This window comes from Protopterus annectens, chromosome 1.part0 (genome assembly GCF_019279795.1).
Source record: "Protopterus annectens isolate FY-2018-M chromosome 1.part0, PAN1.0, whole genome shotgun sequence".
Classification (NCBI taxonomy): Eukaryota; Metazoa; Chordata; order Ceratodontiformes; family Protopteridae; genus Protopterus; species Protopterus annectens.
Genome location: NC_056725.1, coordinates 1,927,709,197 through 1,927,728,806, shown reverse-complemented (window position 1 = coordinate 1,927,728,806; position 19,610 = coordinate 1,927,709,197). Strand labels below are relative to the sequence as shown.

Sequence of the window (19,610 nt, the reverse complement as noted above, 5' to 3'; positions counted from 1 at the left end):
GTTCAAGGCCCCATGCCTAAGAAACAGATGCTCAAAATGGCTGAAGATTTAATCTCTTTAATCAGGGGTTCCCAGCCCCCTCCTGACAAAAGGCCTAGACAAGAGGAAGATTATGCATCCTCTGAACAAGTGTCCATTTCTTCAAACTCCTCTGAGGACCAAGATTACTCCTTCTCCCCTTATGAAGATTCTGATGCTGAGGATTCCATTCCCTCAGCTTCTCCTCCTGAAGACTACACCTTTGGGGAAACTTTACAGACTATGAGGGAACATTTTCACTGGGAAGGTCAGGACTACTCTGACTCGAAGAAAAGGCTCAGAGAGTTTCTTTTACTCCCCAAACACAGACCACTTGCCATCCCACCAGTTTTGGACATTGTGGATGATGTTTACTTAGAATCCATTTTGAACCCAGACTCTGTACCTCCTGCTCCGGCTAAGCCTGACAGATACTATAGAGTGCCTGATTCCCACAAATTTCTTTACAAAAGCCCTGTAGCTGACCCAGAGACTATCTACCAGGGTCCCAAGGGGGCTAAGACTTCTATGGCTAAAAATCCTGTACCTTCTGAGAGGGATTCCAGAGCACTAGACAGGTGGGGGAAAAAGGTTTACACCTCAGCCACACTAGCTATGAGGGCACTAAATTGCCAATTTCACATGCTTAAGTATCAGCAATTCCTAATCTCTCAGTTAAAGCAAAGAATAACAACTCTTCCTCAACAATCTGAATTGAAGGAAATACAGGATCTGTTGCACGCCACTGAACAGGTGGGCAAACATACCTTACAATGTGGGTTTGATTCTTTGGAGGCCTCCTGCAGAGCAGCTGTTAGTGGATCTGTTATACGTAGGCATGCTTGGTTAAAGGAACAAACTCTGCCTGATCATGTTAAAGCAAAACTTCTGGATGCTCCCTTACAGCAGGATGTTCTTTTTAGAGTTAAAGCAGAAGAAGTCTTAAAGAAAATGGAGGATAAGGCAAAATCTATGCAGACAGTCAAAGATTTCCTACAGGTACAACCCCCTCGCTTCAGCAGAAACTGGCCAACAAAAAATGTGTCCTTTCCAGCTACTGACAGACCACAGAGGGGTAAATACAGACGTCCAAGGGGCAGGGGACAATCACAAGCCCAGTACAAATCTCGCCAATGGGGCACTACAACACAGAAGGGAGGAGAAGACAGGTCCCAATCAACCAGAAGGCAAACTCAATGACTTGCACCTCATTTGGCCAAGCAGCACTCTCTTTGCAGCCCCCTTGGGAGGAAAACTCGCACTTTTTTCAGACAACTGGCACATTGTCACAAAGGACAAATGGGTCCTAGACATAATTTTACAAGGATACAGATTCCATTATCACACCTTGCCAATGAAAAGTGGAATGCCAAACCTGCCACAAAATCAATGGGCAGAGGCACAAAAACAAATTACAGCTCTCATGGACATGAGAGCCATTCAACTGGTACCTACTCGAGAGCAAGGCCAAGGATTTTACTCAAGACTCTTTCTAGTGCCCAGAAAGGACAATGCCTGGAGACCAATTCTGGACCTTTCAATTCTAAACACTTAAGTACCCAAATTCAAGATGCTAACACTACAGCAGCTTCTTCCCATGTTGGGCAAGGAAGCATGGCTAGTAACGTTGGACCTCAAGGAGGCATACCTGCATGTCCCTATCAGACAAAGTTGCAGAAGATACCTCCGTTTCATTGCAGGTTCAACCCATTACCAATTCTCTGCACTGCCCTTTGGCTTATCTACTGCGCCCAGAGTCTTCACAAAATGCCTGGCACCAGTAATTGCATACTGCAGAAAAAGAGGAATTCAAATATACCCATACCTGGACGACTGCCTTATACAAGCAGAAAGCAAGGACATTCTCTTACATCATCTGGCTTTTGTACAACATCTACTAAATTGCCTAGGGTACACAGTAAACGAAAAGAAGTCAAAACTAGTACTCTCACAAAATATGACATTCCTGGGTGCCAGCTTGAATACAACGGCCCAGAAGGCTTATCTTATGCCAGACAAATAACTACAACTGACTCAATATTTCAAAACAATGGCAACAAAGACCCAATTAACTGCAAGAAAAATTCTGCAGGCCTTGGGCTTCATGGCATCTTGCATACTAATAATACCATTTGCAAAGCTGCATATGAGGAAATTACAGTGGTACCTAAAAAGCGTATGGTCTCAACACAGCCACAGCTTGGACACAATGATATCTCTCATTCCCTGCCTACAACAGGAATTCCTATGGTGGTCACAGGCATGTCACCTCAGCAAGGGTCAGCCTTTCACCTTGCCCTCAGCCAGGCAAACTATCACAACAGATGCATCAGATTACGCCTGGGGGGCACACATGGCAGGACAGTGCGTTCAAGGCGTATGGACTGCAGATCAAAGGAATCTGCACATCAATCAAAAAGAGATGCTAGCTGTACAGAAAGCTCTGACAGCCTTCAAGGATCTACTACATCCAGGATAACTTACAATAAAGATGGACAACACCACAGTTATGTGGTACATAAACAAACAAGGGGGTACTTATTCCTACCCTCTATGCAGGCAAGCAATGATCTTATGGAACACAGCTCTGGCTTACCAAGTTCAGTTACAAGCTCAATTCCTGCCAGGACAGAAGAACACATTGGCAGACGACCTCAGCAGAAACATCAAGGATCCCCACGAGTGGAAACTAGATCCACAAGTATTTGCAATGGTAACTCAAAAATGGGGCCTTCCAGACATAGACCTGTTTGCCAGTCCTCAAAACTATCAACTAACAAAATTTTGTACAAGGACACTTCACCATCAGGCTTGGAAAGTGGACTCACTCTCTTTCAGTTGGAAAAACCTGACAGTATATGCCTTCCCTCCATTGCCTCTCCTCACAAAGGTACTTATGAAAGTCAAAAAGGAGAGACCACGACTGATTCTCATAGCCCCAGACTGGCCACGCCAGCACTGGTACCCGCTATTGAGGAATATGGCCCACGGCCCACCATGGATATTACCACAAATTCCCCATTTGCTCACACAACAAAACAATCAGATCCTTCACAGCCAGCTCAAAACCGTAAATTTGGCTGCATGGCACATCAACTAAGCATCCAGCCAGCTCCTCTTTCCCAAGCAGTTCTGGATGTTATTCTGGAAGCTAGGAGGCCAAGCACCAGGAAGGCTTATTCGGACAAATGGAAAAGGTTTTGTGCCTGGAACCAAGCTAAAGGCCAAGAGACAGTTCAGCCTCACATGCCTCACATTCTACAGTATTTAACTGAGATGTTGCACAAAGGACTTTCTTTCTCCTCCATTAAAATCCATGTTTCAGCTATTTCAGCCCACTACAACACGGATCCACCTTTATTTTCGCATCCACTTCTAAGGCAGTTCCTCAGAGGGGCAAAAAACATTACACCACCCAGGAGAGCTCGTACTCCAACATGGGACCTCAATTTTGTTCTGGAAAAACTAATGCTACCTCCCTTTGAACCAGCTTTCTCTGCAGATCTTCAGTTCCTATCATGGAAGACTGCCGTGCTGCTAGCAATAACTTCAGCTAGAAGAGTCTCAGAGCTGCAGGTACTAATGGCAGTGGAACCTTTCCTCATTTTTCATCAAGACAGAGTTTCTCTATGAACTAATCCTTCCTTTATGCCTAAGGTGGTTTCCAGTGTGGCTTTAAATCAAACCATCCACTTACCCACCTTCTTCCCAAATCCACAGAACAAAGGTGAGAGACTCCTGCATTCCTTGGACATTCATAGGCAGCTTCATTACTACTTGGACAAAACTAAGACTTTCAGAAAATCTGACCAGCTCTTTGTATCCTATGCTACAGCTTCTCAAGGGAAGGCTATATCAAAGCAAACCATTTCCAATTGGATAGGTCACTGCATACGTTTCTGCTATACCCATCATGGAAAACCAGTTCCTGCTACCATTAGGTCCCACTCTACCAGGGCAACAGCTACTTCTACAGCCTTTCTCAGGGGGGTTCCAACCAAGGAGATTTTAGAAGCTGCAACTTGGAGTTCAGTGCACACCTTTACCAAACACTATCACTTACCTATTTACTCTAAGACTAGGGCGGGCTTCACCACTGCAGTTCTGCAGGGCCTTATAGCCTCCTCTAACCCTCTATACCTCCTCCCATCCTTAGCTTTGGGATTCAACCCAAGTGTGATGACTGCAGCAGCGTAACACGATGAACATAGTACAGTTTTGTACCTACCATAAATGTAGATGTTCGAGTGTTCACCCTGCTGCAGTCCAGGTTACCCTCCCTCCATCCCCTCTGATCTACTGGCTAAATCTCTTCAATACCTTACTGGTGTATTTGCTTATAGCTGAAGGGATTTTGTGTTTGTGCAAAGTTTACTCAATTTGGTACTAATTACTGACCACCTTTTTGGGGGCACCTGACATCTGGGGCAAGAAAAACTGAAGAAAATGGCGTCGGTTGCATTATATATATCCCTGGCGCACTGACGTCAGGGAAGAAGCGACAGCAACTGACGCCGGACCAAGACTTTGGAATTCCGGCCGACTGCGGGACCGCCTGACGACAGGATAACCCAAGTGTGATGACTGCAGCAGGGTGAACACTCGAACATCTACATTTATGGTAGGTACAAAACTGTACTTTTCTATAGCTGAAGAATAAGGAAAGCAAAGCTAACTGAAGAAACCCTGAAGTTATATCACAACCAGTGCTAAATCTGTGTATCCTAACATTTAACCAATTACAGGATGTGTAATGGTAAAGCTAGTGAACAATCAGGGGCTAAAATGGCCCAGTTGAGAGAAGCCTGTGGTGTTCTAGATGACTGATGAGTCTTTCATGTTAGTCTGGTCTAGCGGAGTGGGGCATATACCATCCCATACTGGATCAGAGACAGAGATGACCCTTGTAAAAAGGTGGAACAAAGCTGGAAAATTGTGAGTAGTGATGGTTGGGGTATGGTGTTAGCTGTTGATTACGAGTGCGAACAAGTTCCAAGCCATATGACTTTGTCAGTACCGTCTATTCTCTGGTGACATCCTCTTGTCCCATGCACCAACTTTGGGATTTTTGATTTTAGCATTACCATTGTATCTTGTAATTCTTTGTATAGCTGAACAGGTAGTGAGTTTTTTGGTACCTTTGGTTACATTTATGCTGTTTTTGTGTACATCTACATCTCTTGTTTATATCTGTAGGACTTCCTTGATGCTGGCTTGTGAAAATGGCAGCCGTTCCACCTTGGAAAGTCTGATGGGTAAAGGTGCTGACCTGAAACTTGTAGATGCTCTGGGTCATGATGCTCTTCACTATGCAAAACTCTCAGGAAATGCCGAAATTCAGAATCTTTTGCAAGACGCAGTCACAAAAAGCTCACAGGATACTGGTAATGATTTAGTCTTGGCTATGAGCAATTTTAAAAGTAACTGAATCTAGTTAGAATATGTAAGCTATTAGATTGACATTTTTTCCCAGTTTTCTATCTCTAGATTCATATGTGTTAAGAAGAATGCGATGCAGAATACTGCAAAGAAAGTCAGTTGTTTATATATTTAAGCATCATTGGATTTGCATTCATTTTTGTTAGGTAGCAGAAGTTCAGATGAGCACTGCTGCAAAATTGTAATATTACCTTCACTGTATGTCAATTAGTATAGCATGTTTCTTAAATTACACTCTTGCTTTTATGCATGCTTAATTATAGATCCTTGCTTATGTCTGTGTGCTACATTTTAGTGTGCAATTGCTTATTGCATTTTTCTAAATCATGGTCATGTGCATTTGTGTCATGCTATGTATTTTTTAGCTGTTCAATGGCCTTATACATTACAAATTGTGTTTACAGACCTCACTCTGTGTGGACTGTGGACTAGATTCCATTAACTCAGGACAAGGTAGCATAGCCATTCTACTGAAGAGAAGTCACAGCCCCATTGCGAATCCCACTGAATCCTATAAATATCAATACAAGATTCAGTGGGTGCAGCTGTCTCAGTGTAGTCTGCTAGGGAGATACATATTTATTTATTTTAATTTACAAGTAAGTGAAGTGTTCCATTGAGGCCTTGTATCACTCATGACCCAGTTGTGGTAATTAAAGTCAGAAGCAGAAACAATAGTAAAACACCCTTCCTCCTCCTGGGATCACTTTGGACAAATTCTTTTCACTTTCAGATATTTACAGTACATTTCCATGAGTCCAGCAATATATGTGGATCCCAGCTGAGAAGTGTAAAGTCTCACTTAGTAAAACCCCTCTTCAACCTAAGTATCTCCTCTGGTTTTTGTCCCTGAGGAGTGGAGAAAGGCAGTTGTGTAGTGCCTTTACTTAAAGGTGATGTGTCTACTGATCCAGGGAATTACATGCCTATTAGTCTCACTAACATTGTTTGTAAGGCTGTTTAATGTACTGCAGCTGAACTAATAAGCAGTGATGTATTGACCCTACATCCCTGGATATATACCATTTCAGCTTTGTAAAAGGCAGATCATGCCTACTTAACCTGGTGGAGTTCTTTGAAAGGGTTGCCGAGCCCATGGATAAGGGGTATACAGTCCACATGCTTACTTTGATTTTGTCATCTCCATTTACACTGATCAACATTAACCCATAGATAGTTTTGTGGTATGGTGATTTGCTATCTGACAGAATCTAAACAGTTAAGGTTGGGGTATTTGCTGTATATAGAAAAATGTCACCAGTGTTGTCCCACAAGTCTCTCTCCTGGGTCCTCTCCTCTTTGGTTTATACTTCTGTAATATAAAATCAAGTATTAAGTGACTGTGACTAACCATGTTTGCTGATTATTGCAAATTGGGGGCAGTTATCAAATCCCATTCTATATTCACATCCTTTAGTAAGGGCTGGACCAAACAAATGCTTTGTGTATTAATCATGGGCTTACACTCGACAGCAAGAAATGCAGTATACTTTCTTTTGGTAAATCCAGCATCACCACTACTTACCATATATATAGTATTTCACTTAAATTTGACATTGTTGTCAGATACTTGGGTGTATGTGGTGATAACAGACACTCCTTGCATGGGCTCATATGAAGTTATGAGGCATGCAGTCCAGAAGGTCATTAAAGGACCTAGTAGAAATCCCCATTTGACCCAAAGCATTGTCTGGTTAAGTGACTTGCTCAGGGTCAGACAGTAGGCAGACGAATGCTGAGGGACCCAAACCCTGTACCACAGGAAGTAGTTTATTGACAGCTCATAGTCATAATTCTGTGAGTCACCTGTCTTTAACCATTACATGCATGTGGTGTTCATGGAGTGGCCCTCAATGATTGACACCATTTGAAGCATTAGACTTGTATCGCAGGAAAGAACATCAAGGCTGTAAGCTGTTAACTGGCTGCTTTGTGTGTAGTCCAGGGTTTGATTCCCTCAATGTCCATTTATGTAATGCATGACAGAGCAAGTCATGTCACAAGCAGTGTTTCATTGTCACCCCTGATTTAGTGTCACCCCTGAAAATGCACCGTGTATCTTTTAGGCTAACCTGTTTAACAGATAGAATAAATAAAAAAACAAATGTATTGTTTGTTCAAATTTTGACATTACCTAAGGGATCAGTGTTACTGCTACAAAAGTGAACTAACCAGCCAGAGCTGGTTGGTTGTAATGGGCACTCCAGTCATGTAGGCCTTGCATATTTAATGAACGTAGATGGAATTAGCAAATTGTGATTGCTAGGAAAAGAAAAATGTTGTTTGTATGGCTAGCAGTTGGGGGACAAGTCACATTGGGTTAATAGATTTTAACCTGATTGGCAGTTACCCACTGTGTGTTCCAGTCTGTATAAAAAGTTGAAATGTCTTATAGAGAATCTTTGGCATTTCATTTTCTACATTTTTTTAATCTGTAAAATGCTTTGCTGATATATTTTCTGTAACATAATTCTTTTGGAAGGAAGAGAGGATGTTTATGTAGGAAATGATGTGTAAGTGAGAGAAATGAATATGCTAGAAACATGATCTTTGTTTCGTGTTTTAGAAAATAAACTACAACTTCCATAGTTAGAGCATGGATGGTAATAGATGTCAGGGAAGTATTGTATTAAGATTATAAAGATGTCTGATACACTTTCACATCTTCCATTTTGCTTTTAATTCTCAGTGATCTTCTAGACTTTACAAAAATCTATTTTTTCTTTTTTATTTCTGCATTCAACTTCACAATTTTGTTATGCTTTTCAATTTTTTGTTACTCAGTCTAAGAATCTTGTAGATCTTGTTTTTCCCCTTATTTACTTATTCCCCAAGAACTGTCTTTTATAACTACCTAGTAGCAGTTCTTAGTTTGCAATGTTGCATTTTTCTACACAGCTAACCTTAGAACATTTTGCATTTCCATGCATTAAATAAACTGTCTCCTACTTAAACTACACCGCAGTGGATAAACTATTGGAATTTCTTCTTCTGTAATCCCCACGGGGCTTTTTGTTTCTCTTCAGCTCTCACATTTGGGGTACTCACACCTCCTGCCAATGAATTCTGTTGCTGGGCTTACTATTCTTAGCACCTGCATTTTCCTAATTATTTTCTGCTGCTTGCATAGTTGCTCAGATCTCACTCTTGACATCCATCATGAACAAGTTTCTGTTTTGATGCCTGAAAATTACAAACCATCAGAGTGTTTGTGTGGCTGCTGCAGTTCATGACACAAGACCCATGCCATGATGTACTATTTTGGGGAATTGCACAAAGTAAAGCACATCCTTAATCCTTAAACCCTTTCACCAAAAATGCAACTGTGGAAACTTTTACTTCTCACAAGATGGCAGCTGCGACTATTAAAAGTGTGATTCTCAGGCCAATGCCAGAACATAATAAGAATGTAAAATGTATTAATGGCAGACAATGGTTACAGTCTTATAGAGGCAAGTTTTTCTCCTAAATAGTCTCACATGTCTCAAGCTCTGTTTGAACTGCAGTGAGTTGATGTCACACTCATGCTTCACCTTGGAAGAAGGCAACAGACACAAAGGTTCTTAGGTTGGTACTAGGCTATCAGCCCTAGGGCCTGTGCAAGCCTAGCCATAACAATTCCCTGGCTGTTTCTTCCCACACTATTTACTTCCCTGGATCCCTAGTGCAGACACCTTGCAGGATGTTACAGGCTTGTCAGTACCACCCAACCCTTGGTTGAATACCCAGTGCTCATCCATGATAGGCCAGCATGTGAGAATCAATCTTTTGAATCCCTTGGCATGCTGTCAGCGGTTGCAGTGTGAACTGTTCTCTTACTGTCTCAAAATCAAGGAGGACTTGATGGCCCCTGTTGAGGAAGGTTTGCCAAGGCTTATATGTCAGACCTTTGACATTAAGCAGCTTGACATTTGCTTGGACCTGTCCTTGCAGTTGCACAAGCCCAATATTAGGGAAGATAAGCTAATACTAGTGCCAGGTCAGTCTCACACAGGTCTTTCCATATCTTTAAGTACCACTGCTCTTTCTCCTGACCTCTGGTCTCAGTCAAGTTTTCATCTACCTTGTATGGCACCTTCCTCCCTGAGCTAAGATTACAGGAGGTCCCACCTTGTCCTGGAAAGAAACTCATCCCTATGATCTGCCACAAACTATTGTTATTCTTTGTACAAATTTTCAGGCTCATGAAGTCCTCTCTACACTAACCTGTGGCACTCTTGCATTTTCTCAAGAAATACCTAAATTAATGTCTGTGGAAGGAGTAGGAAGAGGCTTGTGGCATCACATCCTTAGAATCTGTGATCAAGGATGACGGTTTTGTAGCCTGAAAGGATCCAAATACCTCTCCAATGGATTTAATTTTTGCAAAGGGCCAAAATAGAAGTCCAGATTCTTTACACCCCCAGTAGAGTAGCAGGAGATTCTTCTGTTTAGGCATCCTGGAGTTGACTCCTTTGAGATTTATGTTGACTTTCATTGGTTCCAAAGATGCTACTATACCTGTGTCTCCCCTGAAAAGGAGACTAAAGCATTGAATGCAATGAACAACATTGTGTCCTCCTTTGCTGTGTTACAGCTTAGTTATATCAACCTTTATGCTACTTGGCTTGGTCCCAGTCCTCTTTAGTGGATCAAACACTGGAAAGCAATTTAGCAGTCTATAAGTCTGTGTTTAAAGATAAGACCATTACCATTGTATCTGTAGTAGGTCTCCATGTTGTCCACTGTAATTTTGATTATATTGGTGCTGTGACCAGGGCAGTAGGCTTTTGCAGGAGCCTGCAAGGGATGGGATTGCTAAGGCTTTTCTCCTTTAAGGATAAGCTCACGTAAATGATCCTAGATGCCCCTTCTGGATGGTCCCCTTTGAGAAAATATCTCGGGAACTAGTTGAAGATCTCCAAAAAAAGAACACAGCCCTTGATTTGAAAGGTCTCTGTGACTAACTCTCAGGCTACATTAATTCTTCTACTCCACAACAGCCCCAAAGGGTGAGCAAGAAGAAGAAGACTTTTCTCAAAATAAGTAGGGACCCTGAATTTTGGGCTATGTTTCCACCCATTTATGGTGAAGAGACCTCCCAGAAAGCAGAGTCTGCCAGCCTTGCCTTTTGTTTGTTACAAAGTAAATGGGAACTTCCTTACCATTCTAGACTTCAGTGCCTACAACAGGCACACATTATATTTCAAGTTCCATTTGGTGGGTTTCCAAAGTGGCTCCTCTCCTGCAAAAGGTTGCCTTGATGGTGTCACTATACATGATCAAGCTGAAGTCAGTGCAAAGCTTCTGTTTCATTACAACACCCTCCCACTGACAATCCGCTCTGTGCAGTGGCTCTACAGTTGCTTAATTAATCCAGGAAATAATAAGTTTAAAGCAATTATGACTCCGTACTGATATTTTTTAATTTCCCAGCATGCTTGGGAGGACATCTAATGCATGTTGTGTACTAAAATCAGTGACCCTCCTGTGGTGGGAAATAGGAAGATGTAGCAGTCAGATGTTTCAGTTTAAATAAGTACAAGCAATACACAACACTGCAGTACATAGCTTGCCAGTGAAGGGGTGCCTCTTGGCAGCAGGGTTAAAACTAAATATTCATCTGGCCTTCTATTTTGGCTCTTTGCAAAAATTCTTTGCAGTCAAAGTCAATAGTAAAAATAAATACAAGTAATTAAACAGTTTTTAACCTTTCAAAAGTCAGACCAAAGGACTTTTGCACCACAGTCAGCAGTGACTATCAAAAAAATATTGGGATCTTCTTAAAACAGGCATTCCAACATTAACAAATTCAGATGTGCTACCTAAATTTAATTATAGTCTCAAAGGAATGCATCACTGTCAAGCAAGTAATCACCAGAAAAGGAAGTCACACCAATTTGTGCCATCAAGATATATGGCATCCAGGAAGAGAGTGGATGTGCATGGGAAAACCATGCACTGAACTGCGCTTTTAATTTTTTGTTAATGGCCGCAGTTTTGCCTGCTGTTGTCGAGAGCTGTCAAAACTGCAATCAGAATGCCTATGGAAACTGGAATAAACAGTTTTAAAGGTATACGTTCTGACTGCACATGATCTTTAAGAGAAGTACTCATTCTGGGATTGTGTCATGTGGCCTTGTATTTTATGCCACTTTGGAGTGGAACTTCTTTTTGTATGCATCTGATGTCTATAGCTTTGTACTTGCTGAATATGTACGCTTTGCAGGTATGCATGTACTACAGCAAAATCCAGTGGAAAATGAGTGCACTTAACTTATTGAGAAATAAATAAATACATGTAATTAAGTAATTTGAGGCACATGGAAGAAGCCACTTTGGTTTAGCACCTTTCTGGCATGAGAAAGGTACTAAACAAAGTTTGTTAAGCACCTTTTAGCACTGATATGCACTAGTTGTATTGTGTGCAGCCATGGTGGTGCAACGGTTAGCATTGTCGCCTCACAGCAAGAGGCTCTCCGGTTTGTTTCTCGGCTGGAGTGCTTTCTGTGTGGAGTCTGCATGTCCTACCCGCGAGCAACAGAACATTAAAAAGACATGCAGGTAGGTGCATGAATGCATATGTGCCTACTCTGAAGGTTGGGCGCCAGGCTGGCAACTCGACACCGTAAAAATCCACTTCCAGTCATAAGCAGACCAGAGATCTGCTGTGGCGACCCCTAACTGGGAAAAGCCGAAAGGCTTTTTTATGCACAAATTGTGTGCTAGAGGTTTAACAGCAGTTACCAGGGAACAGCATCCAAAATGTTTTCATAGTTTTAAAAACTTCAGTGAACTTTGCCCTGGCAAACAGAGAAAAAAAAAAGTTGTGACAGGGAAGTGTCTAACAGCTTTTATATCTGTTTGTTCATCACACTTTGTTTCTTCCAACTGACTGTGTGACAGAACAATGAGGAAATTCATAAAGTTTACAGTGATGCATACACATTGAGGTAACCTTTCTGAATTCAGAGACAGCCCTAACATGTTGCCATATGGTGCTCTATCATGAAGACCTGCAGCACTGAGTAGGGCTGGCTTCCTGACTGTGCTGAATGCTAATGAGGCAGTCTGGGGGAGAGGCATATGCTAATTAGCCATGTGCTGTCTGTTCCACTCCTTTTCCCTTTCTCCCTTACAGAACTGCTTCCAGGTAGGCATCTACTGACTGAGTGATTCAGCAAATCACTTGGATGTGTAGGTCAACACAGTCAGCCTCACTGTGTTGTAGTAATGAACATGACCAAAATGTTCATCTCCTGGAATTAAAAGTAGAAAAGGAATCGAGGGTTGCCACTAGACACAAGGGAGTACTCTAAACTCTAGTACCGTAATGGCACCTACTGCAGTATATGGGGGTTGGGGAAGTATTAAACACCAGGGATACTACACTTGTGCCTTCATTACACTTGAACTAGTACAGGGTTTGGGGGTGGTGAAAACCATTAGATACCAGGGAGTACTCTAAATTCTTATACCTTAGTGACACTTAAAGTACTGCCGGGATCAGAGCCAGGTATGAGGAATGTGGTGTGGTGTGTGTGTGTGTAGGAGAGAGTGCATGAGGGGAGATGTCTAGCCCCATATGATGCGGATGCAACAGTTAACTACCATGATGTGCAGCTCAGGTAGATAATAGGTAGTAACAGATTCAGAGACATGCAAAATAGCTGATAACGAGGTCTTTCCTTAGTTTGGCTAACATGTCGCTGAATCTCAAAATGCCCTTTCATGAATCCATGGGTAAGTGTCTTACAACTTTCAAAGTTATAAAACATTTGACAATCCTACCCTTTTTATCTGCATGTTGTAGTACACTGGGGCAGTCAAATTTCCATGTACTTCAGCAAGTATATTTGGGTCACTGATAATGACCATTAATGCGTTCTCAAAATGGATTCAAGAAATTTACCTTTCAGGAAAAATTCTTAAATCCTTTTCCTGAACATATTAACAACTTGGTTAAGAATGGAGACCTGCTCATAATTCTCTGTGTTGTAAATTACCTTTCTGACATGAGGAACAATTTTTCTGAAACAACATTTTATTAAAACAGTTATATTTATGTCTTCATGCTTTAGAGGTCTTAAATGCATACAGAAAAGGTTGTATCTTTATGTGAAATTCATCAAATTTGTTTAGAACTATTTTGGCATTTAGCATTCAGGTTTCAAAACAGCTTTTGTTAGTGAGTTTTCACTTAATCCAAGGCATGTTTCTTCACAGTCGTTTAAAAATGCTACTGATGTTTTCAGCAGAAAGTAGTAGTCTGTGTAAACACTAACCATGAATCCATGGCTTATGAACAGAGTATAACTTTGTTTTAATGTGTGTAGTTATGTATATTTAAAATGTAATTGTAGAGAATGTTTGAGATATAATAAGAATATTCTTATAATTTATGTGGTGATAGTTTAGCTGTTACATTTAAGGATGTGTGTTTTTAATATGTAGTTGTGTGTATCAGAGTGATATTGATAAACATTTTCTAGATTTACCTGGTTAATGTGGTAAAGTGGAATATTTAAAAAATAATTTCCTTTTTTTGTATTTCTTCTTGAACTGTTTTTCTGCAGGTATAAAAACACCGACAAAACTAAAGCAGGTAATACATTTTGTTTTGTAGATGACATGCATATGGTCTTTTGTTTATGTAACTTCCTTGTTTAGTCAATAGTCCCTTGCCATTAATTTGATTTATGTTGCCAAGTATTTTTCACTGGCATCAATGCCTTTTGTGTTGAAAATATGTTTTATGTCATTTCTCATTATTAAGCTGAAAATCATTTACAACAGAATAAATTATATGTACATAGGAAAGTAGTCATGTTTATACTGGGATGGAGTCTTAGACCCTGCCTCACTTGCCTTTGTAACTATCCTTTGTCTTAATCATATTTATTTCAGTCCTGCTTTTTTATCAGAGCTAGATGTCTGTTATTGTTAATTTTGTTTGTCTTCCTCTACATCTGATGAAGGGGCTAGACAGTAAAGGCATTGTCACAAACATAGCGTTTCTTTCTGAAAGTTTCTAGTTGCTTCAGATTATCAGCAAAGGTAGTGTCTAAAAGTGAAATTGCTTTTGATTACTACTCATTCAGCATAACCTTGTTTAAGCCCAGACAGTCTATTAAAAGGCATTTGTTCATAAGTTCATACGTAAGTACTAGGCTAGCTGCCCTTGTGGGCCAATTTAAGCCTAGTCAGTTTTCCTTTTTGTGCTCGAATTAACATATCCTGTTTGGTTAGAGAGTGACCTTACCCAACCCATGGTTAATAATTATATATTAGCCATAATGAGAGTAACTGGGATCATACTATAGATAATTTGAGGGGGGGTCCATGCATGGGATAAAAGATGTAGGAGTGTCTTTGTCCATTAGTGGTACAGGGGGCAGTCCTGGGTTAAATTTTCCATTTTCCATCTGTAGATCCAAGTTGCACTTGAATATGGACAGGGATGAACTTAGTTTTATGTGGATGGGGAGTCTATTCGTATTCTGTTATTCTGCCCAGAACAGGTCTGTAAAATAAGTGATAATGCCATTCTGTTTTGTAAACTGAGCTTTCTGGTGAAGTAAATATTTTCATTGTAATGCATTTTCTTTTTTTTAAAACGTAATATCATTTGTACTTGTCAATGAACTTTTCTTTTATGGTACCAATGAAATCCCCAAACCATCTTGGGATATCTAGATTTATGAAATTTTTGGTAGCACTGTAGAGGATATGACCAGATGTCACTTAAGGTGAAAGGTCAAGACAGGTTTCCTTCAAAGATTAAATGCTGTATGCACTTAGTAAGTCTGCAGTATTTTATTATTTTTTTAATCTGAAAAAGTATTTGATTTTTCTTTCTAAAGTACTTTAATATTCATAAGAGCCTCATTGCAGTCTTGTTTTAATCTCCATGGAGTCTTCCAACTGCCTTCTTCTTCTTTTATAAATGTAAATAGGCATAGCAGTTGAACAGAGTACATGGTAAGTTATGAAACAGAAGTTTTTTTTTTATTTTTCTAAAGCATTCTGTGTTAACACAGACTTTGCTGGCTTGTGGTCTTGTGGAGTTTGCTTCTGCTGGAAAACTCCCTGCAAAGGTTTCAAAGTGGTTTGGATGGAGATATGACCAGACCTGTAGGTATAATGTATATTTTGACTTGTCTCTGTGGTCATGTTTCTCTCCCTCTTTCTTTTTTTCTTTTTTTGTTAGAAGTATGTTTTTAAAGGTTGAACCTGACCATTCACCTCCCCCTTTCTTCATGGAGTAGAAACCAGGAAAATGATAACTCTTCACTCCTTGGATGTTCCCTGTCAGATAATGCTTTCTTGAAGTTTGTTTGTGTCTTTCGCTTTTTCCCGGTTAGGGGTCGCCACAGCGGAACTCCGGTCCGCTAATGATTGGCAGTAGATTTTTACGTGCTGGCTTGCCGGGCCTAACACACAACCTTCAACGAAGGAATGCCCATTCACGCATGTCGCCACACAGAAGACGCTCTAACTGAGAATTGAACGGGCAACGTCTAACTGTGAGGCAACAACACTACCGCAGCACGAACCACTCATCTAACTAAATTAGAACTACTACTTCAAGAAAGCAGATAATGCTTTCTTGAAGCAGTAGTTCTAATTTAGTTAGATTAGTGGATGTTCTTCATTCCACATTGCTGCAGTCCTAACTATTGGGTAGTCCGCTGTCCAGTCGGCCCGAATACCAAAGTATATGGCTGACGTCGGTCAGGGCGCATTAGACTGACGTCAGTACGTCAGGGTACTAATGCGCATGACCGACGTCATATCCTCAGTCTTTTTTGCCGCATGGTCCGATGCAGAAGCAATTTTGCGAGTGCAGGTTGGCGTTCTGAAAGTTTCTGAAGCCAGAGTTTCAGACCGAATCAAAGTTGGCTAAGTACCCGCTAGAATATTTTGGTTTTTCTTGCCTCAGTATTTAACCGGATGTCAGAAAAAGTGAATAACTGTATTTCTTGTGGGAAACAGATACCTCATAGGGATTACCATACTTTGTGTATACCTTGTTTAGGGCCTGAGCACGACGTTGTTGGATGCCGCTCTTGTGCTAGATTTAACAAACGCACTATTAAGAGAAGGTTAGACTGTGCCGGGTTAGTGTTTGGGAAGCGTTGTAATTATAAAATGCCGTCGGATGCTCCGACGCCGGCTTCGGCTAAAAAACGCAAGGACAAAACAGCAAAGCCTAGAGTGGAAGAACCGACAGTCCCAGACTTCGGTTCTTTAGAGGGCTCAGTGGAGCCGGAGGTTTTGCCAGGTGTTTCTTTGGAGTCTCAGGGAGAGACTTTACTGTTACAGGATGTATCCTCTCAGGAAGTAGGCCAGGCTGAGGGGGCTTCTCAGGTGGCTGTTCTTAAGTTTTGCTTCAGTGGGGGTTTCTCCTACTGCTTCAGGGTCTTTGCCTAAGAAACATATGCTTAAAATGGCAGAGGATTTGATTACTATGATAAGGGGTTCTATGCCCCCTCCTGATAAGAGGCCTAGGGTGGAACCTGAGTTTGAGAGTTTTGAGCAATGCTCGGAGGCTTCTGAGTCTTCGGCTGAAGACTTGCAGGAGTACCCTCCGTATTCTGATTCTGATGTGGATGATTCTACTCCTTCAGCTTCTCCTCCTGAGGATTTTTCATTTTCAGAGACTCTGCATTCCATGAGGGAGCATTTTAAATGGGAAGGTCAAGATTTCTCTGATTCCAGGAAAAGGCTTAGGGAATTCTTGTTTTTACCCCAGCATAGGCCTTTAGCTATACCTCCTGTTTTGAATGTGGTGGAAGATGTTTTTGCAGAGGCTTCCCTGAATCCTGATTCTTTGCCTCCGGCCCCAGTTAAACCGGATAGGTATTATAGGGTGCCTGAAGCTCATAAGTTTCTTTTTAAGAGTCCTAGGGCAGACCCGGAAACTGTCTCTCAGGGGCCTAAAGGTGTGAAGGCCTCAGTTGTTAAAAATCCTGTCCCTCCTGATAAAGAGGCAAGGGCTTTGGATAGATGGGGAAAGAAAGTGTATACTTCTTCCACTTTAGCCATGAGGGCGTTGAATTGTCAGTTTCACATGTTAAAATATCAGAATTATCTTCTTTCGCAGTTGAAATCTAAGGTGGATGCTCTGGCGGAAGGTATTGAGTGTAAAGAGTTGCAGGATTTAGTTCATGTGTCTGAACAGGTGGGTAAACATTCCTTGCAATGTGGTTTTGATGCTGTGCAGGCCTCCTCCAGGGTGGCTGCCACTGGTTCTGTTCTTCGTAGGCACGCCTGGTTGAGAGATCAGAATTTAGCTGAGCATGTTAAGACACGGATTTTGGATGCTCCTTTGCAGTCTGATGTGTTGTTTGGTTCGCCTGTAGAAACAGTTTTGAAGAAAATGGAGGACAAGGCTAAGTCTATGCAAACTGTTAAAGATTTTTTGCAGGTGCAGCCTCCGAAGTTTAGTAGAAATTGGCCTGCTAAGGGATGGACTTATCCTGCTTATGATTCCCAGTCTAGGGGTAGGTCTAGACGTGGTAGGGGCAGAGCTCAGGGTTCTTTTAGGCCTAGGTCAGGGAGTTCTCCTGCTCAGACTTCTGGTGAGGGCAGGGGTCAGTCCTTTCGTAAGCAGACCCAATGACCTGCCTTTTCAGCTGCCAGTTCATTCTCGTCTGGCAGCACCATTGGGAGGAAGGCTGTCTCTTTTCAAAGAAAATTGGGATTTAATTACCCAAGACAGATGGGTTCTGGATATCATTCACCACGGTTACAGGTTTTATTTCCATACCTTGCCTCCTTTCAAAGGCATGCCAGACATTCCTCCTCTACAAAGACAAGAGGCTCACAAGCAAATTTCTCTGTTACTCCTAATAGGGGCCATTCAGCCGGTTCCTGTGCCAGAAAGGGGCCTAGGATTTTATTCTCGCCTGTTCCTAGTACCAAAGAAGGGGAACACATGGAGACCAATTTTGGATTTATCTATCCTCAACACTTATCTGGACATTCCCAAGTTCAAAATGTTGACGTTACAACAGCTTTTACCTCTGCTGGGCAAAGATCACTGGATGGTAACTTTAGATCTCAAGGAAGCTTACCTTCATGTGCCTATAAGACTAAGTTGCAGAAAGTATCTGCGTTTTCGAGCTGGAAATTCTCATTATCAGTTCTCTGCATTGCCCTTTGGCTTATCTACTGCCAGAGTATTCACAAAGGTTCTGGCTCCAGTGATAGCTTACTTCAGGCTAAAAGGAATTCAAATCTATCCTTACTTGGACGATTGCCTGATTCTGGCTCAAGAAAAGGAAGACCTTCTACAGCATTTGGAATATGTCATAGCAGTGCTAAGATGCCTAGGGTATTCTGTGAACGAAATAAAGTCCAGTCTAGTACCCTCTCAAGACATGTGCTTTCTGGGTGTGAGACTGAATACAGCAGCCCAGATGGCCTTTTTAACCCCGGACAAACAAAAGAATCTTTCCAGTTACTTCCATCAACTATCTCTTCAGTCCGGGCTGACTGCAAGGACAGTCCTTCAAGCCTTAGGGTTCATGGCATCTTGTATTCTGGTGCTTCCCAATGCCAAACTGCATATGAGGAAGCTACAATGGTATCTCAAAATGTATGGACACAGCACTGCCAGGATTTGGACACTGTCATTCAAATAATACCTTGCATTCAAAAGGAATTTTGGTGGTGGGCTCAGGAATGTCACCTAAACAAGGGACTCTCTGTGACCCGGCCAGAGGCGAGTCAGATTCTAACGACAGATGCCTCAGACATTGCTTGGGGAGCTCATCTAAATGGAAAGTGGATACAAGACAAGTGGCCTGCCAGACTACAGCATCTACATATCAACATGAAGGAGATGTTAGCAGTCCAGTTTGCATTAATGGCTTTCAAGGAGTTACTTCTTCCAGGGCAGGTGTTGATTCTAACAGACAACACAACTGTCATGTGGTACATCAACAAACAAGGGGGAACACATTCTTACCCATTGTGCAGGCAAGCAATGATTTTATGGGAGACTGCGCTCAGCTTGCAACTAACTCTTCAGGCAAGGTTTCTGCCGGGAGCACAGAACTCCTTAGCAGATGTGTTAAGCAGACAAATCATGGATCCCCACGAGTGGAAACTGGATCTTCATGTATTTCAAAAGTTGACAGTGTCCTGGGGAACTCCAGACATAGATC

At 41.6% G+C, this 19,610-nt stretch overlaps 1 protein-coding gene across 1 annotated transcript in view; it reads left to right on the top strand.

Annotated features, from left to right (window-relative positions):
• The window catches only part of RAI14 (retinoic acid induced 14), a gene marked incomplete in the record, with an annotated part of 1,743,343 nt that overhangs the window by 1,313,931 nt on the left and 409,802 nt on the right, over positions 1-19,610 (top strand). The window contains 2 exon segments of the mRNA XM_044070211.1: positions 5,215-5,402; positions 14,013-14,041. Coding sequence (XP_043926146.1) covers positions 5,215-5,402; positions 14,013-14,041 — 217 coding nt within the window.